We start from the raw sequence: 26,494 nt of genomic DNA on the forward strand, positions 1-26,494 counted from the left end.
GTAGACATGACTCGGGTGTTGCCATGTATATATTCTTTTCCTGCTGCTTTACATTCCTTATCTGTGTTGCTGGTGCTCTGCAGCACTGCATTCTAGAGGAAAAAAATAGTGCACAGACAGAGAAGGCACCGAAAAGGGTAGACTGCATGAAGACACAGCACAATCAGTCTGTGCACATTTGAAAAATATACTACCATTGATGCATAGTTGGTGTCCTTAAACCCCAGAATACTTCTTGGACTATTAAAATGGTTATACATGTCAATTTCCACTGCAAATTCAGTGATTGGATGCAATGATTTGTTGTCCACAGCCTGCAAATCATTCCACTGGGTCACAGTTTTAGCGCAAGTTACTCTCATAGTCATTTTGTCTAAAACAGAAATGGCTCTGGGGCTGAGTCCTGCCTATATTACAAAGAAACTGCACTGCAAACAATAATGTGCACGGTGTTTGAAAAACAGTGGAAAAGGGTTCTGCAGGGGACTAAAAGCCAGTAACTTGGCTTTTTTTATTTATGTATAGCACATATTTAGCACTCGTGGGCTAATAGGTGTTAGTGTGCCCGTGCTTTACACAGAATATTAGTGTTGCATCAAAATGTGGTGGAAAACAACAAAGCAAAAACTGTGAATCTGGGTAAGAGTGATAAGTAATATATGAATATAGCATCAGTCTTCGGCGATGATATGCAGGTTCAAAACTCCTGTCAGATCTTTACCCAGCACTGGCACTTCTATAAGGCAAGGTAAGGTGACTTACAGATGGTGACTAGGTAATGGCAAAGAGCAGAAAAAGTGACTTTTATGGTGCGTGTAAATCGCTCCAGAGGCAATTTGTATTTTGGCTGGAGTAATAAAATTCCTTGCATCATTTTTTTTTTAAAGAGTGTGCCTGATTTACAATACTTTGTACTGATCATCCTTTATGTGTTCAATGGAATTGTATATATTTACCTCTACAAAAAGGTATAACGCTGGGTCAGAAAAAACATCCCAAATGAATACTGAGCTCTGGGTCCTGAAAAGTGGGGAGGTTTTCTCTACTCACTACTGTCTACTTGAAACCAATTGGCATATCTGAACTATTAGTAATGCCATAGAAAAGTGATGTGAACAGAGCACCAATACATAGCTTTCAAGACTCTTAAAGAAGGCCAAAACGGTTGCAGCCAAAACTGCAGCCACTACATGTCAAAGTAACCGTTTTTGACAAGCAGAAAAGCCTACTGTTTACATTAGCTACCCTAGATCCAACAAGGCCTTCGTGCATAATGTATAAAAGCAGTGACATGCACAATATTGCGTTTATAACATTCCTGCAGTGACAGGATTAAAGATGCTAACGTTACTGCATATGCTTAAGAATTAAAATCACATGTTTTACAATTTGGCACTGGGAAGGGTTAGGAAAGTCTGCAAACCATTATCAAAATGCCAGTTACTTTGGCAGGAGGGTAGATGTTGGGGCATCCTCACCTTCGAATGTAAAGTGAGAGGAGAGACAAAAACAACAGATGGGCAACATGAAGACACAGACAGTATCTCCTAAAACAACATGTTTATAGTAGATAGGGTTCTCCTGTGAGGCTCACCTTTGATGGCAGATAGCTGTCAGTCAAGTTGTCCCTTGCCCCCAAAAGGGGATGACCTGGGTTCAGAACAAGACTGAGTTGGATTTCCAGGGGAGATTCCTAATTTTACTACAAGCATCTCAAGCAAGACCTATGGTTGAGTGATCTTGAAAGACCACCAGAGCAGGGATTTTCTAGGATGGATTTACAGTAAAATACACAAAGAACTAACACCTTAGGCTGGCTTGACAGGGAGAAAGATTTTCTAAGGATAGGATTAGGACATTTCACCCATAACTAGTTAGCGACCACTTTTAAAAAGGTTCCCACCAACAGCACCTAACAACACAAATGGATATGGTAAATATCAGAAGAGGAAGAACATGTCTACTTTGAAGAGAACTAAGGCCTGGACTTGCTCTCCCTTCTACCAAAAACAGAAGTGCTTCTAAAAGTTCAGACCAGCAGGCCTTCTGTGATCAAAGGCAAGATAACAGCTTTTCTGTGAGTAACCTCATTACACTAGATCTGTATAGGGGCCTCTGCTGAAGTGAGCAGTTGAGCTTCCACCTAGGCCTGTCTGTGCCAATCTACCCTGGAAGCTACCCCAAAAGTCTGTTGAGCTGGGGAAGTGACCAGGAGAAATAAGATAGAAGAGTTTGAACTTAGAAAAACATCTCTGGTCAAGATGTTGTGGCTACACAGGAAATGTATGGCCTAAGCATGCAAGATCATTCCTGGTTCGACCTGCACAATATTTTGCCATGAAAAAAGGAGCATCAGCGTAACCTTGGACAGACGGTATTTGGCCTTGTAAATCCCTGCACAATGGAAGGATTTGAGCTAAAAAATGTATGTAGAGTCAGGAGATAAATCTTCAGACCAGGAAAAGGCAGTGAGGTTATACCAGCTCTAAAGCAACTTCAGAAGCTATGTTTTTCAAGTTTATCCTGCTTTGTGGATTTCAGTTTTGGTAACCCTTGCTCTGGAGCTTCTCAGACATTGTTTTCAGTGATGATGGAAATGTCGATCAATTGTCCCCTTCTTCCATGGGTCCTAGGAGTTCTAAATGTCCAACAGGAGAGTTGCATGATCTACTTATAGAGGGGGTTGGGTGATTTTAGAGAAATTAAGGATTACAGGAAATTGTGGCTGATGCTGGGACTCTTTCATAAGACTTCATACCTCATTTCTGAATCATGGGCTCCAGGAACAGTATGTTATATAGACGGCATATTAGAAATCGTTCAGATGGTATAGTATCTATAGGTAATATGGCAAGACATGATTTAACTAATGGGAGCTCTGATGGTAAAGATGTTCTGGCACGCAGTAAGGAGCTTTAGGTTGGTTAGGGCACCATCTGGTACGTTTGTCTCTTAGAGGGGCATTAATAATGTCCTATTTCTGTTTCAAAAGATTGAACAGCAATGATGATTTATTTTTATACTCCTAGTCACTGAAGCTTACTATGTTATGTCCAGTCCCTGACCAAATTATTCTGGATGTTTCAAGCCAGGTTTTACCGCCAGAGGGTATTTGTTCTCACCTGGGTCGCAAAACCTAACAATAGCAACTCATTTATTTTATCTTACTGTTGGGCGGTTTGCTGTGAGAAAAAGAATGATAGAAAAATTAAAGGTTTGAAGGCAGTTGGGAATTTTAAATTGTTAATGTTCTTCGGACTGCATCATAAACCTGTATTCTCACCTATCTTAAGGTGATAAGTAATTAAGAAGGATGGGGTTGATGTCAACATATTTAGAATGGATTCTAATAATAGAACTTGTTAAAGAATTGTGGCAGGGGAACATTGGACTCAAAAGCCTAACTGGTGGGCGGGGCCATTCAGGAAAATTTGCATTAAGCTGATTGGCCAAATGACTCCATATTTAGATGTTTCTATTTTAACATTATGGAGAGTACAGTGCATGAATTGTTGTAAAGCTTTTTACTTGCATAAAGTTAGCATTCCAAGCCTTGACAGAAAATGCAGATTTTACATCGATGGTACCAAGAAAATCTTTATTTTATTAGACACAAGCAAGCTAACAGTATCTGTCAGCTTGTCAACCATCCCTATAAATTCCAGAATAGCTGCCTAGCATTGCCATTTTTTGATTAGCAGGAGACTATTAATCTTTTCCAGGGTATTGAGAAAATAGGTCATTGTTTGGATATTTAGTGACTCTTTCTGGTTAGATGTTTGTTTTTTCTCCGTTTATCCCAACTAGCTTAGGAAGAAGAAAACTGCACATTCTCGGTTCTTAAATGGGTTCTTAAAATGGTTGTGAGTTCCACAGTCTGTATTTTCTTGCAGCTGTGAGATTGCAATAAAAGAGGGTTGAATAACATTATCCTCCATGCCTTACCATAAAATCTGTCTCTGACGGTTACAGGACTCAGACAAATTTCTGCATAGGTCTAAGATGGAGAGAAGGTACTCACATACCAATTTACCAACCTCCTTCATGAAGAGGTGGCGCTCATAAAGGAGGTTTTTTTCTTTAACAAAAGTTAGGACCTGCTGTGATTAGTCTCAGAATCTTACTTAGAATAAAGAAAGAACCCCCTACTAGCTCAGTCCTAGGAGCAAGTTAGATCACCTACATGAAAATTAAAACTTTAGAAGTAAGCCATCCCAAATTATTCTATGTAAGTATGATCATATTCTAGATGGTAGTATGATCATCTCTCTACAGCCTTGAAAGTAAGTTGACAAGAAAATCGGATATACTTTTAAGGGCGGTGCACACATCTGGAGAGACACGATAACTACATTATGTGGAACTGCCACAACATGAACCTGGATTTAAAAAAACGCATGATTGAATAAGTGGTTTGAACCTTTAAAGTGGGAAGCCAGTTTACTGATCAGTTTCAAGTATTTTTCCCTGTGAGATAATGAGAATCTGGAATTCAACATGAACCCCTGAGAATTCTCAAATTCTTAACAACAGACATAATTACACTTTGGCATGAATTGTAAGACAAGACTAGAATGAATTAGCCTATTTATTTGAAATAAGTGTTTACTGTATTTTTAAAGGTTTATTGAGGCAATTAACCATCGTTAAGGCCTCATAAAAGCAAATGAGAGGCTTCTGAAATATTAACAGAGCCTGATAAGGTCTGATATCTCCATGTCATAACATTATTAAATGATTTACGATATGAGGGAAAATTAATCCTGGTCTTCTGCAAAGACTCTCTATGCATAAATTGCTGGAAGATTACTGATGTGATTGTTGCCTAAAATAATTATTTTACAGCTGGTTTCCCCAGACCAATAAACTAAAATAAATGCACATTTATATTGCACATCAAAATGAGGTTAACATTTACCTCCAACCAATGACAACTCTTACTTGTAAATTTTGTCTTACAAACAGTGCTTTGGTAATGATCTCTTGGGTCTGGAAATAGCTGTATTTCACAGCTCAAAGAGACCACTTGCAACATATTGTGCAGAACTAATTTGCAACAAGGGTGGTCTACAGCGGGGAGGTCATAATGCTGCTTACCACAGCTAAACTTCCAAACGATCCAGACCTACCATCTAGTTCTGACTCAAACAGCTACCCCATACAATAGCAAGTATCTACAGTTTAATGATACACTCTTTAAATGATCAATTAAATATAATGAAAGCTGTTATGGTATCACACGCTTGGAATAACCGAGCACTCAAATGTGCATTTCAAGCCACAAAACGAATGGATAATACACTAACAATCCTTAAAGACTTTATACAACCTATGCAAATTTAAAATTAGGGAGTCTTTTTTGAGAATAAGAAACAATTAGTCTTCTCATGATTTACAGATAAGCTGTACTTCACTATATACTCATCCAACATTTCAAGCTGTAGCCCACACCACATCCAGTTCATATTGACCACAGCAGCAGAATGCATGAAAATAAAACTGGTAATGATATAATTTTATTCAGAGTGGACTGGTCCACTATTGGTTCATCTGGGGGGTTAGACAGATATAAAATGGAGATCAGAATTAAGATAAACTAAATTTCTAATAGCTCTCCATTTATCCACTTTTTTCCTTGTACAATAATGTAGTAACACATCTCAATCCTTCTTACAAACTGCAGGAGCTAGAATGTGTTATTTCTACATACAGGCATTCTATTGTAAATATATATATATCAATACATTGCTTTACAAAAACGATTGTGCTACTTTTCTTGGAACATTGACAGCCCATCGATATTTGGATAGTAATTATTTTAATATTTACCTCCAAAAGCTCATCACCAATGCGTAATCTTCCATCCCTTGCAGCAGGCCCATCAGGGTGGATGCCTACTATGAAAATACTCATATGTGATCGGTCCTTGTTTCCAGCCAGGCTGAGTCCAAGCCCATTTTTATCCTTTTCGATCTCAATAATGTGAAGTTCTCCAGGAAGGTCTCCATATCGTTGCCGAATTTTTTCTGGACGAGAACAAAAAGGACAAAGTAATTGTGAGGATGCATTTTGTGCAGATAAACTAATAACACTTTACGCATTTCAAATTACTTTATTTAAAGGTGAACAGTAATTCACTCTTACTGTCGGTCATTAGCGTACATTTTGCTAAAGTTACAACATTTACAAAGCTCATTCAACACCATACATGATAACTGTAAAACAGAGTCAAGGATACATGAAACACTGAAATGTGCATTACCAAAAAAGAAAGCATCCGTGAGTGTAAGCAATCAAGAAAAATTTGTTATATGAACCATTACCACTGATATTTTTGTGACTTGTGGGCCTTCCATGAAGCACATTAAAGAAGTGCAAAGATCCAAATGCATGATATGTATTTCAGGATTTAGAATGTGTTCTTCAATGGAGTCAGGAGACTAGCAGCACTACATGGAATAAATCTGAAAAATTCAAGCAAAGCTTGAGCCCCCATTGGGAATCACAGCTGGTGGGTGCAACGTCATAAATTAATAATGTGGTGTATCGTTATAGGCTGCACCATGTAATGGCTAGTTTCAACTGCCATCGCATCCTCCGTAAGACCTTCAAATCGATGCCCCCCAACTGCAGAAGGACCGTCACCCACGCACTCATAACCAGCAGACTGGGCTACGGCAACACCCTCTACGCCGGAATGAACAGGACTCTTCTACGCAAACTCCAAACCATCCAGAACGCCGCAGCCAGACTCATCCTCGGGACTCCGCGTCACGAGCACATGACCCAACACCTACAAGGCCTCCACTGGCTCCCCGTCGAGAAGATGGTCAACTTCAAACTCCTCACCCACGCCTACAAATCCCTCAACAACATCGGACCCAAATACCTCAACGAGAGAGTATTCTTCCACGTACCCAAGACGAACCTCCGCTCCGCCGACCTCGCCGAGGTCCCCCGCATCCACAGAAACAGCACCGGCGGGAGAGCTTTCTCCTACATCGCGGCCAAGACATGGAACAAGCTCCCTGTGAACATCAGACGCTCCCCGACCCTGCAAATGTTCAAGAAGGACCTCAAGACCTGGCTCTTCGACTAATCCGGAGCGACCCCCCCCCCCCCCCCCCCACCCAGCGACTTGAGACCCTCACGGGAGAGTAGCGCGCTATACAGACACCTGATTGATTGATTGAAAATGTCAGAAATGATGTGCCTTATTTTTTAGGTCGAGCCTAGAGCAGCGCATGCGCTGCTTGCTCGACTTTTAGTAAGGGGGTTTTCAAAGTGCTACCAGAGGCTTTTGCTGGCCTTAAGCTTGTGTGCATGTGCGCGTGAACGCGCGCAGCCGCCATCTGTCTTTTCTCCGTCACGGGTAATTAAGTGCATCGCGATCACTTTAACTTTCGACGCCCGCACGGTCAATGCTTTTCACGCGCGCTTGTTGCAGCAGGCACACTCCTGTGCCCTCTATGTTACTTCCTTTTAACAAACTAAAGTTGCTCTCTTTATAATAAGAATAACCACAATGTTTTCTTTCTACAAATACAAATTCCTGAGATTACACGCCTTTAATCTTCTTTCCAGCATAAAGCCTGTGGCTTGTATTCTCTTACTTATTTGTATTCATACTGCCACCTACTGTCTAATTGTTTAATTACCTCATTGAATTTCACTGTTTACTCATGGCAATTTATGTTTTTTCCCTAATAATCTTTTACTTTCTGTCTTTTTGTCTCACTCCTCGTCTTGCACCTTTATTAATTGGCAATAATTTTGCATACTATTTTGCTGCTCTTTCTTTATGCTGCCGGTTCCTTTCTTTGTTACATAACGTTCCATGCCATATTTCTTTAAGTACACTTTTTCCACGCATTTTTGGCTCCCACGCATTTCAATGTAATATTGATTGTCTTTCCTGGTGAACATGATTTTTTAATAGCTTTTTTGCGCTGCTGCTTTCCTTCTGACTTAGCTATCACACACTGTTTTAAAACACATTTTTAACACAATTTCTTGCCTCGCTTGCCGCTTGCTGTCCTTATCATTTTCCCTTTTAAATTTGCATTTTCCCTTCAGTTTTTTAGGTACAACTGAGCGTTGTACTCCGTTCCTTTATTTATTCTTGTTTGTTTCCTCTACTTCCTGGTTACTTTTATTCGCGCGCACATTCCACTTTTCAATTTTTGGATGGAAACCTCCAATGTAATTAATTGCATGTATATTTCTTTTGTCCCTAGTCCCCCATTTGCTATAACATTTACTTGTCTGCACATTATCTATTTTGATTAAAAGAATCCCTCGCATATACTGCGCCCGATTTAGTTTTCTCTCAAGCTAACTTCCACTGTACTTTCAATTTCTCTTCCGCTCCCACTCTTCTCTCCACTACAAGTTTTACTCGACTGCACATACGATTTACTTCATTTTTACTTACGTGCTCATCAGTTTTATTTAAGGTAACTGCTTTCTACTCATTGCTCTCAATTATTTTTCCCACCCACACACCTACTGTCATTTCATTAACCCTCTCTTTCCTTTTACACTTTCAACAAGCATTGGCATAGCCAATAGATCTCGCTTTTGGGACCTTATAGGTTTTTAGCCATGCAACAGTTGATGTTATTGAACCAAGGATATTGTGCTGCATAACTAAATACTTATAAGGTCCCAAAAGCGAGACCTATTGGCTATGCCAATGCTTGTTGTTATTGGCTGTGTTTACTCAGCCACTATGGTTGCCAATTTGATGAAAAGCAGGATGACAGATTCCCCTAAAATGATTAGCACTAAGTTACAAAACGTGAGAAACGAGCTGTGGAAGGAAAGTCAGGGTAGCCTATGAGCACACTCCAGGGAATAGAGGAAGGCTACAAATGCGAAATCCTGTCAGTCGCTCTCCATAAAAGTAGCTAACACACAGGGGATCGTTCAAAGGAGGTGATGGGCTGAATAAGACCCAGGCACGCACATACACCGAATCGGATTGTGTTACCTCCACTCCTACCGGACCTGGTAGGAGTGGGTAGGTCCTGAAACGGTGTGATACTGGCACACACTACATGAGGAACTCCTCGTGAACAACCTACCGGGTACTGTTAAAGCCTGGTTAGTCCTAAGCATTGAGCAGTTCCAGTACTAACAGGTTCACAACTAGGTAGTTGTACGGTTGAAGTGAGCATGCATCTACGTTACCATTTTTGAGTTGTAGATAGTTTTCATTTTTCCGGTACTTACGAATCGCCTGTAGACTTTACACTGAGCGAGAAACATGTTGACCTGTCACCAATATGTACGCTTAATCTAAGACATAAGCTTAGTTGAGCACCTCATTGATTGTTTTTACTTAGGGTAGGAGACCTATTGATTAAAAATTGCTGTCGCTGGTACTCCCAACCCTATTTTAGATTCACTCCAATCTTATTCATCTACAATATTTGGCCCCTCCCCCCCACTTCACCATACGGCTGTTGGAAAAAGATCTCCGCTAAAGTGCCCCTACTATAGGGTGCCCGTCGGGTATTGCACCGCCGACCCGACGAGGAGCAGCCTAATGATGAAGCATGACACCTTACTGGGTGTGTGAGGGCTTTATAATCCAATAAATGGATTCCCAACTTTGAACCATTCGGTCGGGTTGGTTTAGATTCCCGGGTAGGTTTCTGACTCACAATCCTGAGGAACAGCATAACCTTTTCTGTAGACTTGCTCTGGGGCACTTATGCTGGACCTCCCTAAAAAGCCCCCCTGTCCCTTCTTTGAAGTCACCCCCAACATCATAGGCATTTGTGGGTGTAAGTACTGAGTCTCTCATCCCTTAAAATCAGACACTACTGGACTTGTAACTGGAGCTCTGCCAGAAGAACTGCTGTGATGCTTAAAGTAATCAACTGGACTTCTGATCTGGAAAGCCTGGTTTTCTTTTCTGTATGTTGCCCTGCTGCTCTCTGACTCTGCTGAAGGAAAGCAGGAGTCTGCCTTCACTCCAAGTGATTACCAAGGGATTGTTGGGTTGCCTCCTGTTGCTTGAGACTCATGGATATCAAAGTCTCTACCCCTGCTTCTGTGCATGGCTCACTGGAAGCGGCCCAGGTAATTGCGAGGCAGATTTCGACGCAGCTCCTGCCTGCGTGTAGCAGAATAAGCCTCCACAGATCGAAGCATCGCACAGCGCTTTGCCGCCACCGCAGCTTGGTGAGATCGACGGATCCCCTCGTCTGTGTGCCAGAATCCAGTGCATCGCTCGGCGCCTCTGTACTCCGGCATCTGTCTTCAGAACTTGTGCATCACCTTCACTGTGTGGAGAAGATCGACGTATCTCGCTGTTTGCAACCAGGAAAGGTAGTTTGTTGACCGGGGCCTGCGTGTGTCCTGTAGGTCGCCAGCGCTTCATCGTGGTCAGCCCGTACTTTGACTTTGCCCCGGTCCAGTGTGACCTGAAGTAACCTTTTTAGTGTTACTTGCTTCTAACCATTTTACTGCATTTCTTCCTTCAACATTCAATATCTCAACTCCTATACATTGGTTTTTTGTCGTTGTTGGTCTTATTTTGTTCAGAATATAAGAATTTCTTTTTCTAAGCCTCTGCCTCTTTTTGGAGTGTACTCATTGTGTTACTGTGTGTGTTGCAGAAATACTTTACACATTGCCTCTTTAGAGAAGCCTGACTGCTCTGTGCCAAACTACCAGAGGGTGAGCAAGAGTTATTTCACAGTGTGCAACTAGCTTACCCTGACTAGAGTGGTGGTTCCTTCCTGGTTTGGATGCATACCTTAGCCAACCAGTAATCCCATTTCAAGTTCGAATGAGGGAAAGATCCATCAGACGTCAGAAAAGTGCAGGTATTATTTTGGATCTTTAAATTACATACCCACACTCTAGGGCTAAACAGTGAGATGTCATGGGAGAATGCCATACAGTATGGCTAAAGGAGTTACATTCAGAGACCGTTGCTCATATTTGCATACCATCTGTCCATATCTGCTCAGGACACTCTGTGGGAAAATTACATCAGTTATGGTTGAAGGAGTTTTGTCCAGTGGTTCAGAGACCTATGCCTGTTCCTATGCACCATCCATGCATATCATCAGAGGCGCTCCCACATCGAAAAGTTTTCTTTTGTAGACTGAAGATGAATTAGACTGAGGCCAGCAATATTACCTTCATATTTTAGAATTAGACACCATTCCGGTTGTATCATCTTATCGTAGACTAATACCGATAGTTGGATTTCCCATGACAAGATAGATGCCGTTTTATAGGACCAGTGTTAGAAATAGGGGTCTCTAGTTGGCCATGGCTGGTGCCACTGTCCAAATAGGGACCCTTCTTCCTAAGTCAGGGAAAGTGGGCTACCCCCTTTGACAATCCCTGCTCAACCCTGTGGTAACGTAGCACGAGCATTTAGGCCTATCTCAGAGGCGGTGTGTAAAGCGTTTATGACCACGTACAATAAGGCAGCAAGGACGCCACAAAAGGGACACGACTCAGGTAGGTTTAGAAAAAGAATATCTTTATCCAACAGTTTAACTCAAGACTTTTTAAAGCGTTTCAACAACTACAATTCATGTCCACCTATAGGGACTCAAAAAGACAATAACGTATTTACCCAAAGCGTGACACAGACTGAGTTCAGGGCCGGGGCCTACGCAACCCAGTGCGCACCAGATACTCGTCGTTGAAAGGAGACACAGCGTGCAGCTTCTCGAAGAAGCGGAGTCGGTGACAGGCGGACTCCCAGCGACCACAAGTCTTGGAGGTTGAGGTCCGCAGCGTGTACCCACAATGATTCGGGCACTCGGGTACAGGCGGGCGTTCAGCGGCAGCAGCACGTGGCTGCGGCAGCCCGGGCTGGTGGTGGCGATGACTCCCGTCGTGCAGCTCCGTGGTGGGCTCACAGCGGCAGCAGCTCTCTCTTAGCTACAGCGGCACACAGGACAATAGCGACAATCCTCAACAAGGGGGGACAAGGTGCGGGCGCACAGTGGCAGCAACCCTCTCTCGGCTGCGGTGGCCCACAGGTCAAATTCCAAGGATGCAAAGTTTGCCAAAGGTGCGGGCACTCAGCGGCCACAGCTCTCTTCTTGGCTGCAGTGGCCCACGGGACAAATCACGATGATGCCAAGTATCAAAAGGGTGTGGGCATTCAGCGGCAACAGCTCTCTTCTCGGCTGCAGCGGCCCACAGGTCAAATCACGATGCTGCTAAGTAGCGAAGGGTGCGGGCACTCAGCGGCTACAGCTCTCTTCTTGGCTGCAGCGGCCCACGGGACAAATCACGATGATGCCAAGTAGCAAAGGGTGCGGGCACTCAGTGGCTACAGCACTCTTCTTGGCTGCAGCTGCCCACGGGACAAAGGATGGTCTCTGCCCGGCTGGCACCACGGTGGACGCTCAGCGGCTACAACTCTCTCTCAGTTGCAGCGGTCCCCACAGGTTCAGCGAAGGGCTCGGAGGTGCCGGTTCCGGTGGGCTCTCAGCAGCGGCAGCTCTCTCTCTGCGGCGGCGGCCCACACGGATCCAGCGGAAGAGCTGCAGGTTCAGGTTTAGGCGGGCTCTAAGCAGCGGCAGCTCTCTCTTAGGTGCAGCGGCCTGCTTTGGGTTTAAAAAAAGATTCAAAGATGTTCAGTCCGCGGTGCTCACAGTAGAACTAGAGGCTCCGGATTACTCGACGGAGGCCTCATCTGCAAGTAGGATTCCTCGCACAGGAATTCCGACGGCTGACGGGGTGAAGTCTATTGTCCCTGAGACTTCTGCAGGAGGCGCTCTCGATTTAGGCCCTCGGGTAGTTTCTTCGGCAAGCTTGGTGAAAGTTTCAAAGTCCTTTCCTCGGTACGCTCGGACAGAGTTTCGTCTTGACATCCAGAAGGAACACACCTGGCCAAAGTTCCAGCCCAGCATTTTATACCCAAAAAGTCTTTGTTCTGTAAGGTCGCAAATCACTGACTCAAGTCAGAACCAGTTCAGTGGGGTCAGGGAGCACTTGGTTTACGAGGCGGCATCCTGCCCTTTCAGAAAGAGGGGGTCTGCCATCAGACACCCAGTGGGAGGTGGAGTCATCATTCACCTTGCCATGCGCAGCCCTGCTTGGATGGATTAGTTACTTACCTGTAATCCTAGTTCTCTTCCAGGGGTATCCTCATCAAAGTCATAAGCATTAGAATATTCCCGCCCATGTGCGGGATCCCGGAAACAGTATATTATATGTGCCCCACATATATATAGCCATACATATATACCTATATGTATACACAAGCAATTGCAGCCCCTAAACCCTAGAGCTGAACCATGCTGTAAGTAATTTCCACTACACATAAGAAAATAGCATTATAAACATGAGAAACAACATTATAACTTGTTTGGAAACTGTTTTAATGCTTAGAAAACAGCAGAAATTCTTAGAAAACACTGAAAGCATAGGAAGCTCCCAGGCTGCATTGCAAATACCCAGTCTAAAAAGACTGAAAAGCTAACTCATAGCTGCATAGCAAAAAACTGACACCGTGCCTTTAAGGCACACCTGACCCCCACCTTCCCATCATGCCTCAGGGGTGGCAGTTAGGTCAGTTGTTCTTTGCGGAGACTGAAAAGTCATGGCACAAAGAAAAATAATAACCCCTGAAAACTATCACACCTTTGCCCGGGGAGGCGGGAGGGTTGCTTATGACTTTGATGAGGATACCCCTGGAAGAGAACTAGGATTACAGGTAAGTAACTAATCCTTCTCTTCCAGGGGATCCTCATCAATAGTCATAAGCATTAGAATAGAATAGCGAGCCTCACCTCATCCCCCTGCGGGCAAAGGAAAGAAAAACAGAGAAGGAACAGTATGCTCAGATAGCTCAGCTACCCAAACAGGTTCCTCAAGGAGGCTTGGCCTACTTGGGCATCCGCCCTGGAATCGGATTCGAGGCAGTAGTGCCTGGTAAAGGTGTGGACCGATTTCCAAGTGGCCGCCTTGCAGATCTCTGCCATTGGAACGTCATGCAAGAAAGCTACTGTGGCCGCTTTCCCCCTAGTAGAATGAGCCTTAGGGGCCAAAGGTAAGGGCCTTTTCGCCAGCTGGTAGGCTAGGGTAATGCAGGAAACAATCCATCTGGAAATGGATCGTTTAGCCGCTGGGAAGCCTGTTCTCATGGCGCCATAGTTGACAAACAGCTGATCCGTCTTCCTAATGCTTCTGGTACTTGCCAGATAGAATTTAAGTACCCTCTTGAGGTCTAAGGAGTGGAGCGACCGCTCAGCCGGGGTCGCTGGATTCGGGAAGAAGGATGGCAGAGAAATGGACTGATTAATATGAAAATCAGACACTACCTTAGGGAGAAAGGATGGATGTGCCCTTAAGACCACTTTGTGCTGGTGAAAAACTGTGTACGGTTCTTTAGTACACAGAGCCTGGATTTCGCTTACTCTGCGTGCCGATGTAATGGCTACCAGAAAAGCGGCCTTCCACGACAGATGCTGTAAAGAAGCTTTGTGGATCGGCTCAAAAGGTGGGCCCATCAACTTGGATAACACTAAGTTCAACTCCCACGGAGGCGAAGGGTTTCGAACAGGGGGGTAAACTTTTTTCAACCCCTGCAAAAAGTCCTTGACCACCTGCATCTGGAAAAAAGAAGGTTGACTGGGAGACCTCCTGTAAGCTGTAATGGCAGACAAATGGACCCTGATGGATGCATACTTCAAGCCTGATCTAGCTAAGTGAAGGAGGTACGGAAGGATGACGTCCTCCTGCCCCTTTGTAGGATCATGGTGATTCTCCCTACACCAAATGAAGAACCTCTTCCACTTAAATGCATTAGACGCTCTTGTGGAGGGTCGCTTCGCTTCCTTGAGAATATGCATGCAGTCAGGTGGTAGACCTAAATGTCCGTATTGCAGGACCTCAGGAGCCATGCTGTTAAGTTCAGTGAGGGAAGGTTGGGATGCAGAATCCTCCCGCCCATCTTGGACAGCAAGTCCGGCCTGCAAGGCAGCCGCCTGTGAGGTCGAACTGAGAGATGAAGAAGGTCCGGGTACCACCACTGGCGCGGCCAGTCCGGAGCTATGAGGATCATCTTCATGTCGGATCTGAGCAGCTTGGATACCACCTTCGGAATCAGAGGCAGGGGCGGAAAGGCGTAGGCAAATGTCTCGGACCAATCCATCAAAAGAGCATTCCCCCTGGTCCCTGGACGGTGGAATCTGGACGCGAAGGCGTGGCATTTTGAATTTTCATCGTCTGCAAACAGATCGATGTCTGGACGACCCCAACAACCGAACAGGTCCGCCACCACGTCGTCGTGCAGCACCCAGTCGGGCTGATCTTCGAAGTGCCTGCTGAGTGCGTCTGCCTTGATATTCAACTCCCCTGGAAGGTGTACTGCCACCACCGAGAGGTTCCGGGCGAGCAGCCAGTGCCAGATCGCCTGCGCCTCCAGGGAGAGGGGGCGTGACCGAGTCCCGCCCTGTTTGTTCAGGTAAAACATGGTCGTGGTGTTGTCGGTCTGCACCAGGACTGAGTCGGTCTCGATTGCTGGGAGGAACGTCTTTAGAGCAAGGTGGACTGCTCGAAGCTCTAGCATATTTATGTGGTAGCCCTGTTCTTTTGCAGACCACTGACCTTGTATTTGGAGGCACCCCATGTGGGCCCCCATCCTTGCAGCGATGCGTCTGTCACCACCGATTGCACCGGAAGTGGCTGGTGAAACGGGACTCCCACCAACAGATTGTCCTGACGAGTCCACCATGCTAGGGAAGATTTCGCTACCTGGGAGAGAGAGATTCGATCTCCCCAACGGCCTGTGGACTGATCCCATTGGTCCTCCAGGGCCTGCTGCAAAGGTCTCATTCGCAGTCTGGCGTTGGGAATTAGAAAAATGCAGGACGCCATGGAACCCAGCAGAGATGCTACCTGCCGAGCTGACGGCCTCCGCATCTGCTGCATAAGTCTGCATTTCCTCTTCATTGAAGACAGTCTCTCCCCCGAAGGATACGCTCTTCCCACGCTTGTGTCCAGAACGGAGCCAAGGTAGTGGATGGACTGAGTGGGCTGCTGCACGTACTTTGCCATGTTGACGTGAAGGCCGAGAGCGTGCAACTGTCTCAGACAGATTTGGAAGTCTTTCTTCACCTGCTGCTGGGATGGAGCCTTCAGCAACCAGTCGTCTAGGTACGGGTAGACGAAGAGACCCTGCTTGTGTAGGCAGGCCGCCACCACTGCCATACATTTGGTGAAGACTCGCGGAGACGACTTGAGTCCGAATGGGAGGACTTTGTATTGGTAGTGCTTGCTTCCAACCACAAACCGCAGGTACCTGCGGTGATGTTTCGCTATTGCAATGTGAAAGTACGCATCTTGGAGGTCCACCGAACACATCCAATCTCCGACTTGTAGATGTGGACATATTTGGTGAAGCGCCAACATACGGAACTTCTCCTTGATGATGACTTTGTTTAGGAGACGAAGGTCCAGAATCGGCCGAAACTTGTGCTCTTGATCTTTCTTGGGCACCAGGAAGTACCGGGAGTACACTCCTTTTCCGACCTGCGAAGGAGGAACCCTTTCTATGGCCTGTTTTTGCAGAAGGGCCCTCACCTCCTGCTTGAGCAGTTTTAGGTGGTGAGGACGGGACCTCTTTGGCGGGATGTCTCTGGGACGCGCTCGAAAACGTAGCGCATATCCATGACGCAGTATATTCAGCACCCAGCGATCTTTTGTGATGCTGTCCCACTCTGCTAGATGTTGTGACGCACTTCCTCCCACTGGAGTGGGCAACGGTCGTAGAGGAAGCCACAGCTCATGACTTTCCTCCTCTTGTGGTAGTGGAGGACTGTTGCTGGTGTCCACCTCTGCCCCTGCCAGACTTTCCGCCTCGAAACTGGGTTTTCCCTTGGGGTTTGCTCTGAGACCACTGAGGGGTTTGAACCCTCTGTTGAGGCCCCTTGCGTTGGGTGGGTCGAAAACGGCGCTTGAATTCCTTTTTCTTCTCCAAGCCCACGGCTTTGAGGGTGTCCAGCTCAGTTTTCATGCGCCCCATCTCCTCATCCGTGTGAGTGCCGAAGAGGGAGTTGCCAGAGAACGGGAGGTTTAAAATCCGTTGCTGTGCGTCTGGCTTGAGCCCTGTCAGTCGCAACCAGGACGACCTCCTGGCGCAGACGCCGTGTGTGTAAGAGTGGGCTGAGATTAGCGCACCATCCGCCGCTGTGCTAATCGACTGATTAGCCACCAGAGCCCCTTCAGTAACAATCTCCTCAAAGTCCTTTTGGTCCTCCTTGGGGAGCTTGGACTTGAAACGCTCCATCGAGTCCCAGAGAGCCCTATCGTACCTGCCCAGAAGCGCCGCCGCGCTGGAGATTTTGAGGGCCGCCGCCGCAGAAGAGCAGGCCCTGCGTCCCCATGAGTCCTGGGTTCTGCTCTCCTTATCTGGAGGGACGGAAGAGGAGGCCGACGCCGTCTGACCCTTTCTTGCAGCTGCCACTATGACAGAGTCCGCAGGCGGGTCTATCTTCACAAAGACGGGGTCAGAGGTAGCTGGCTTGTATTTTTTCAGGATACGAGCCGGAACGGCTTTGACGGTCGCCGGGGTGAGAAAGGTGTCCATGACTGGTTCCATGATTCCTGGGACCAAAGGCAGCAGCGGACGAGAGGCAGACTTTTGGTGAAGTGTTTCAAAAATCACCGACGTGGTGACTTGGGGGACTGACATCTCAATCCCCAGCTTCTGTGCTCCCCGCTGCAACACCTCCTGGTAGGTGTTGATGTCGTCTATGGGCGAGACACTGGGCTGCCCGAGAGCGTGGGTGAATAGTCCCTGATGGAGGGCCTGGAGGACGAGGAAGAGGACGATGATGGAGTCCTTCTCCGCTTCCGGCGATGATCACGAGCCCGTGACCCAGGTGAACGCTCCTCCCGTCTGGGGGAGCGCGATCTGCGTCGCCTGTCGTCCGGCGATCTCTGACGCGCTGGCCTGGGGGGACTAGCTCTGTCCACAGCCGCCACCAGCCGTTGCAGCGGAGAATCATGCACTGGACTGACGTATTCCTGCAGCCTCCTTGTAGCCCCTGAGTCCTGCCAATGATGTGCTGGCAGCAGCCATCTGGGCGACAGATTAATTTTCTGAGTCTGAGGAGAAGACCTACGGGGTTGAACTGCAGGTTCTCGCGGATTTGCCGGTCGTGGAGATGCCCCTGAGTGGGAGGAGGAATGGCGAGACGCCGACTCTGTCACCAGGACCACCGACCTGTCCGAGGCCTGTCTTGACGTCGAGCGCGGTCTTGACGTCGATCCATGGCGTCGTCTCCTTTCTCGCCGGGACTCTTCTCTCGACGTCGAACGACGCCTCGATGTGGACCGGCGGCCATGTTTAGTGGGCGAAGAATGCTGCCTCGACGTCGAACGGCGATGTGAAGCCGACGACGGAGGCCCTCTCTCCCTCGACGCCGAACGCCGCGGGGACGCCGGCGGAGATGCTGCCACTCTCGACGTCGACACGGATGCCAACCTCGACGCCGAACGCCGCTTGGAGGACGACGGCGGAGGATCCTGTTGTCTCGACGTCGAACGCCGATGGAGCCTCGACGACGGAGGGGATCGTGCCCTCGACGACGGAGGGGTGACACTCCTCGACGCCGGTCGTCGCCTGGTTGACGACGGCGGAGGGTCCATGCTCCTCGACGCCGATCGACGTCGAGATGTCGACGGCGGAGGTTCCTTGCTCCTCGATGCCGAACGCCGCTGGGTTGGCGACGGAGGAGGCTCTCTGCTCCTCGACGCCGATCGTCGCCTGGTTGACAACGGCGGAGGTTCCCTGCTCCTCGACGCCAATCGTCGCCGGGTTGACGACGGCGGAGGGGTGGTGTCTCTCGATGCCGAACGTCGCCGGGTTGACGACGGCGGAGAGGCTCTGGATCTCGACGCCGATCGTCGCCGAGTTGACGATGGCGGTCTGGACTTCGACGTCGACGACGTACCTGCTCTCGACGGCGAGCCCGCTGTCGAAAGCCTCTTTTTCGAAACACGACCTACCGGAACATCTTTTCTCAGCGCCGAGCCCGACGCTGAGGCGGAAGGACGAGAGGACTTGCTTCTAGATGAATCTCTAGGCCTCTTGGAGCCCTTCCTCACCGGAGATCGGCCTCTGGATGGTTGTGCCAGGCCATAAACGCGAATTCGCTCTCTGTCCTTCAAAGTTCTTTTGGACAGGCTCTGGCAGTGAGTACATGTCTTGGAATCATGATCCTCCGGTAGACACAGGATACAGACCCTATGAGAGTCAGTCCTGGCCTTCTTCTTGCCACAAGCAGGGCAAGGATCGAAAAGAGAAGGCATTTTAAGATGGAAAAAATGCCCAAAAATGCCTAAAAAAGGCAGCCTCTTACTGACTTAGATGTAAAACGTCGAAGTAAGGGAAAAAACAGTTGAAAAACAGACAATATTTTCTGACAAACTCAGAAAAAAGTGGAGCTCTGTTGCCAGGATCCTTCCAGAAGGAGCCGGAAAGAACAACTGACCTAACTGCCACCCCTGAGGCATGATGGGAAGGTGGGGGTCAGGTGTGCCTTAAAGGCACGGTGTCAGTTTTTTGCTATGCAGCTATGAGTTAGCTTTTCAGTCTTTTTAGACTGGGTATTTGCAATGCAGCCTGGGAGCTTCCTATGCTTTCAGTGTTTTCTAAGAATTTCTGCTGTTTTCTAAGCATTAAAACAGTTTCCAAACAAGTTATAATGTTGTTTCTCATGTTTATAATGCTATTTTCTTATGTGTAGTGGAAATTACTTACAGCATGGTTCAGCTCTAGGGTTTAGGGGCTGCAATTGCTTGTGTATACATATAGGTATATATGTATGGATATATATATGTGGGGCACATATAATATACTGTTTCCGGGATCCCGCACATGGGCGGGAATATTCTAATGCTTATGACTATTGATGAGGATCCCCTGGAAGAGAACAAAGAGTCACCCCTCCCCATGCTCTGAATACCGATCTCTCTCACATGCCAGGTCTGACCCCGCTGGCCCTGCTGCTCCAAAACCAGACAGCCAATACACTACTCGCAACAACCTACAGTAAAGCTTAGGCAACAAACTACTGCGTTTTCAGGAAAGGTATTTCAAAACATGTAACATACAAATGGTCCTTACCAAAAGGTGCCCCTCAATGTCCTGAGCACAAACATACCAAACTTGAAGTTCCTACCAGGTTCCTAGGGACAGATAGGATGATAGAAAGTAATCTTTAACCGGCCAATCCTGGCCTATGAGAACGGATCGTTTTGCAGTAGCGACAGTGAAATGGAGGTTAACTCACTATTGAAACAGGCTACACAAATGTAGGCATTATGGTTATCCTTATTCATACAATTCATTTATATACAGGGAGCATTCGCGCTGTGGCACTGAGTAGCAGTGGCACGGCGCCCAGAACATCTAAATCCAGCCAATATAAAAAATAGGGAGAGTAGAGAGGAAGGGAGACCCACGCCAATGATGCCAGGTGTAACAACCAGCATTCAGCTTATCCATTCCCTTTGGTAAGTCTATCTCTCTCACTCACATATTCGGGCAATGTAACAAATATTGAAGCCATCCTGACCCATTACATTGCAGCAGCATATTCCTTTAGCGGCATAATTAAATAAATTCACCTCTTTCATATCAGGCGAGTGTCCTTTGCATCGGGCAATGATGGCTGACAGGCTGGCATATAATTTATATGCAACGTTGCGAGTGCCTTTTAAGATCTCTGGTAGACTTCCGGTAATTTAAGGGGCAGAGCCAAGGGGCCATATTCATCAAAGCCAGTAAACGAGAGCAATACGAAACACACACTACAGAGGAGATAAGGAAGGTGAGCTACTGTCAAGTGTAGCTATTACCGGTGTGTGTTATGGGTGAGGCTCCCTTGCAGTTTGTTTAGGGGCTAGGATATTCAAAACATGCAGTGGAGTAGATGCTCTGTTTCCAAACAGACTTCCAAATTGATTCCAAATGGGTGAGTTGGCTTCACTCAGTTTGTTTGAGGGCTAAGGTGTTCCAGCGGAGTAGTTGCACTGTTTCCAAACATACCATTTGACCCAGATGGGTGAGCTCTGGGGTACACTTCCTAGCCAGGGAGTATAAGTGTTTTGATTAGGTTGCAAGTTTTTTCTGATTTCGCAGAGGCGTGTCTCTGACACCTTATATAACAGCCAACTTGGAGAGGTGGCACTGTAACTAGGCTTTGGCGTGGCTGTAACATTTTATATATTAGGCAGCCTGGATCGGTGGCAATGTTATTAGATACCAGCGTGAGTCTGCAGTGCACCATTGGTAAAGCAGAGATTGGGTGGTTTGCCATACGGGCAACGGTAATCCATTGCCGATCGTGGTTTGTTTAGTGTGTCGGGGGATGAGGTAGTTTATACCGCTTCCATTAGCCCTAGCAGTAGTGACATTCTGAGGAGTTTTCAGACTGCACCACCAGTAGAGAGCCAGACTCCCACCTGTCAGCGTACCCTCTAGTGTCCAATAGCTGCAGAGAATCATGCATGTATTGAGCTGCCCCCCCCCCCCCCCATTGGGCATTTATTTAGTTATTTCAACCAACCGCGTGGTATGCAGTAGCTTTTGCCTTTTGTGCCTGCCCAGACAGGGGAGCCATTATACATACATCCTGGGTCCTGTCAGCATTTGAAAATAAGGCATGTAGCTATTTTCTACCCTCTATAGTCTATAGTTCTAGCGATTGAGGCCTTTCATTGAGTCGCTCCCCTGGTCTATAGGGGCCCACATTCAATTATATTGTCTGGGGATAGTTAGTGCTTCATTTTGAAACAACACTATTCAATATATGTCTTGTTACATTTTCCATTTGAATCCTATTTTGAAATCCCCTTCGATGGGGTCACCCATTCCATAGCGAGAGATATTATCCTGTACATCCCCTGTATGGGTAAACAATCATCTGGATTTCGAGTGTGGGTCTAAGTAAGTTCAGATCATGAGAAAGGTGTTTTACGCCGAAACGCACATTGATTTTAATTAATTAAGCCACAAAAGTAAATAACAAACTAAACAAGAACTGAATAGACAACAATTGCACATTTGGTGAGAAGAAAATAGGATGTGATGAGATAATTAAAGATTCATTTGTTGTTATAGATAAATTGATGACTTACCATGTCAGACTGTCACATTGTTATATTTGGTTACATTGATACACTTGTAGTATAAAGACCTATAAATACAGTTATGAAGCTTTTTATGCGGATGTATTTGAATGACTGTGGAGAAGTACGAGTGAGTGTGTAGAATGTGAATGAATGAGAGAGAATGGTTTTTCAACAAGACATTATTTGCATTATCCAGGGGACCTGGGATTTTATTAGCTGCTGATTGCATGTTAATTTAAAGTGATGTGTTCCCTGTCTTGTGATAACAAAAAAGTACTGTGATAATATGCACTGATGAAATAAAGTATTACAATTGTGATGAAGTCTGTCTCAGCCGCCAGGACATTTATTCATTTTTAGGATTCATAACCAGTAATATTTCTGTAGGTTAGGCGGGGGTTTCTTTTGTATTAGACACTGATCCCTGCACTGATACCCCATTGATAGCAGGGGTACCTGATTTTTTAATACACTTCTGCAGGCATATAATTGAGGCAGAACAATGGATTAGATCACAATGTTGACAATGTAATAGTACAGAGATGGGTTTTATGGAGAATTAACTCAAATAGAGGCACAACATGCCACAACTCCCCACCCACCCTGATGTGAGCAGTGAGACCACCTCACTCTTAATTTACTAAATGATAGCAACTGTATTCAATTAAATTTCTTGCACTCACAAATGAAGTCTAGCAAAGCCCGACACTTCACCAATTCAGGAAAGACCTCAAGATCTGGCTCTTCGAATGACCCCAACTGAGCTACTCACACCCTCCCCTCAGTGCCTTGAGACCCTAATGGGTGAGTAGTGCGCTTTACAAAACCCTTATTGATTGATTGATTTTATCAGCCAATATACTATTCTCCTCACCGATTCTGTGATTTCTACTTTGAAACTTTTCCCCTTCCATCCACTACTCCTTTATCCACTGTTCACATTCATCATTTTGTCCTCTCACTTAATGCTCATCAACAGTTTTTTCCTTATTTTTTCCCCTACAACTTGAATGAACTGCTACTCCCTATACATCAGGGGTAGTTTAATACAAAGTGCCCAGGGAGTGCAACAGGCTTTTGCGCCCGCTTTGAGGACCCCTGGGCACTTTGGTATAACAGAAGGGGAAACTGTGCGGCTGTAATACTGACAGTGCTGGTGCACATATATCCCCAGCGCTATCATCAGAGGGCATTTCCTCATTTATTCCTCATCTAAAAGTTGGCGCAATGTCAGTGCAGCCCTTGATGGCAGCCCTCTGGAGGAGTGAAGGGGCTCCAATAAACCCACTAGACATCCCCTAGTAGGCGGGGGATCTCTGACCCTTTTAAAAGTGCAATCGGATTGCCGCCTGCATAGTGAAACAAAGAGCTGCTGCTTCAAAGCCATTCCGTATTTCACTTGAATGTGCTGCCCCCAGGGTGCACCTTTTGACAGGAATGCCGGGTGCAAACAAGGAAAATAGACTGCATTGTGTAATACGGCCCCTGTTCTTTTCACCCATAATCTTGAAATATTTCTGGCAAAATTTCTAGGCTTTATAAAATATTAGCTCTAACAACTTCTCTTTGGGACTCATTCCGAGTGCCCCAGGAAATTGATGCAGTACTACTGCACCCGGTATTGCTCATTGTGCCTGTGTGGTTATTCTAGCGTGCAGAATTGCAACATCATTTGAGTTTTAATTAATGATAACGTGGGATTAGGGCTTTACACAAAAATGTCAACATGATTTGCCACTTGCGGAGTACTTTTTCCTGATTATATATCAGCAGTCTTTTCCTAGACAAATGTCAACGGTACAAAGCACATGATGTGTAGCTTTAACTGTACAACTTGTATCCTAAATTTAGGCAGAAACTGCGAATTTCGAGATTACAAAAGAACTCGGAGTGAGCCCTTAGGTCTAGCTCTACAATCATTCTGTTTGCCACTCCTGGAGCTACTTCAGTTCGATGCCCCAGTACTCCAGTCATATTTCAGTGAATACCACATGCAACACAGTTTCAATTTAAAGTATTGTCAGATGTAAGTATGTTTGTTTTTAAATGTAGATACAGTATTTAACATATGTAAAATGCTTAGAAAATAAATATTTCCAGTTGCACTGGAGGAGTAATGGGAATTGGCCACCGATTAATGCAAAAAAGAGGACTTGATAATCCTGTGTGACTTTGAAATCCTGTATCATTAAAGGAGCAAGTTCCTTTAGTGAAATGGGTTACTTGTTTGCCAGTTTTCTTTAAAAAGACAATAAAAGAGGAGAGTGGTGTTGCCAGCTTAAGGTAGAGAGTGACCTTAGAAATCACACCCTTCCCCACCATTTCCAACTCTGTCTGGTCAGAACTGCAGAGGTGAACCCAGTCTGGGCTCCAGGAGGCCAAATACATTCTCTCAAATGCTTCCCTCTGTCACCTAATGTGTGCACAGATCACAAGAATGGGTGATACTCTGGCAGGCGAAGGGGGAGCACCCTGAGACCTGGGCTCTGTTCTCCGGAACGCTATTTCCCAAAGTGCCTAGCATGGGCTCCCGGGAAGGCCGCCCATGCCTGCCTGCGTTAAGAAACTTAGACTGGGACACAGTTCAGAGCTTTGTTAGCCCTGGGTGGAGGTCCCTGGCCCTGGGCTCCCTCCCCTGGCCTGCTGTGGAGCAAAGTACCCAGGACAGGAAATCGCAGTCCCGGATGGTCTTCCCTTCCTGCTTGGAAAACGGAGTCCAGAAACTCTGACTGAGCCCTGGGTCAGAGTTCCAGCAGGCCCTGACATGGAAGCCCCAGCCTTGGGCTCCCTTCACTGTCCTGCCGTGTCGCAATGTGTGCGGGACAGGGTCCTGCAGGTCCAGAAAGCCCTCTATTGTCTGCGAGGGTGAAGAAGCTCTGAAAGGCCCCAGATCAGAGCTCCGGCGGACCCTGGGGTGGAAGACTCCGTTCCTGGGCTTTCTTTTCCAGCCTGCCGTGTCATAAAGTGCCAGGAATGGGGTCCCGCAGACTGGGTCAGGGCTGCCCTACTTGGCTGAGAGAAAAAGCTCTGACTGGGCCCCAGGTCAGAGCTCTGTGAGGCCTCCTGACAGCCCCCACACCCTAGGCCAAGCCCATGACCCAAGAAAGTGGTGCAGGGAGCCTATTGCCCCTTCAAGGGCGAGTGGAAAACAGATTCATAAGACATTGCGTGACCAGATGGTCGTCCTTCAAGCCCAGCCATCTGGTTGCTCTTAGCTAAGCCATCTAGTAGTGCATCCATAGGAATGAAGGGCATGTCTATACTGCTAGGCTGCCTTTGAAGTCCCAATGAGGGCTCATTTGACTTTTGAGGCTTAGCTAGGGTTACAGTAGGTCAGGCACAATCTAATTGATTGCCCACCTCTGTCACTCTTTGTGCATGGATTACAAGAAAGGCAGGTAGCCTTCTAATAAATTAGTAGGGTTGAAGTGCTGGAGACCCCCTTGTCATCTGCCTGTTTGCTTCGGCTGCCGCAAGGGCCTAGTCTGACCTGACCCATGGGGCCTGGTCCATGGATGACTTCTAGCCATGTCCGATTGGACTGTTCTTCTAAGACTGTCTTCCCAGACAGCATGCAGGGATGCACAGCTGAGATCCCCGTGCAGGGTTGTCTGCTTTGGGATGGTTTAGCCAGCAGTGTACTCTGATTGATTGGGCAAACTTGACCCACTTAGGGCTGGACTGCTTGGTCAGCCTCGGCTGTTGTTTCAAGCAAAGAGCTTTAACCCCACCTGACCTGTCCGACTCAATGGTCTGCCTTTAGTGAAGGCCACCCAGCAGAGTGAACGCCAAGCAGCCTAGCAGCTTGTGTCCGCCCTGTGGTATGACTGGAGTGGATGGGTGGCACTAGTCCTGGATCCCACATAGTGGTGTGGGCCCCACGCACCTGTCTATTGCCCGTCTCTAACTTCAATAACCGCCACAATGACATGAAAAGTGATGCAATTTTAAATGCTCTTTGTCATTTCTTCATGTCTTTTCTTCCTACAATGAAAATTGGCATATCAAATGTGTGAGAGCTTCACTAAGTTATTACCACTGGGTATTAGTTGAAGGGATCAGAAAAAGTTTTTAGCATACTATATAGTGACTGAATAGAGACTCACCCTTCGCTGTTATGTTTTCTATCTACAGCATACTAAGGCCCACCCTCAAAGGAACTGATAGGTGCAAGTAATTGTTAAAAAGGAAATACTAAACTGATTAAATACCCCTATTAGTGACTGTAAATTTATCGCTTTAAGGCATACCGACTAATCCTGGATCTAAAATGTAACAGCCCAGATGACGATTTCCTGGGCCAATTTTCCCCACATTGATCGAAACACGTTGGCTTAGTCTAAGGAGTGCATAGGTGCCTATC

At 46.4% G+C, this 26,494-nt stretch overlaps 1 protein-coding gene across 12 annotated transcripts in view; it reads right to left on the bottom strand.

The window, feature by feature from the left end:
• Window positions 1–26,494, bottom strand: part of PATJ (PATJ crumbs cell polarity complex component) — a 1,359,209-nt gene that overhangs the window by 514,309 nt on the left and 818,406 nt on the right. For all 12 annotated transcript variants that reach the window (XM_085602445.1, XM_085602441.1, XM_085602446.1 and 9 more), the window contains one exon: window positions 5,830–6,026. In XM_085602445.1, the coding sequence (XP_085458571.1) occupies window positions 5,830–6,026 (197 nt within the window). The remainder of the gene's footprint in view (window positions 1–5,829; window positions 6,027–26,494) is intronic.

The sequence above is a fragment of the Triturus cristatus genome, chromosome 4_2, assembly GCF_964204655.1.
Source record: "Triturus cristatus chromosome 4_2, aTriCri1.1, whole genome shotgun sequence".
Taxonomy (NCBI): domain Eukaryota; kingdom Metazoa; phylum Chordata; class Amphibia; order Caudata; family Salamandridae; genus Triturus; species Triturus cristatus.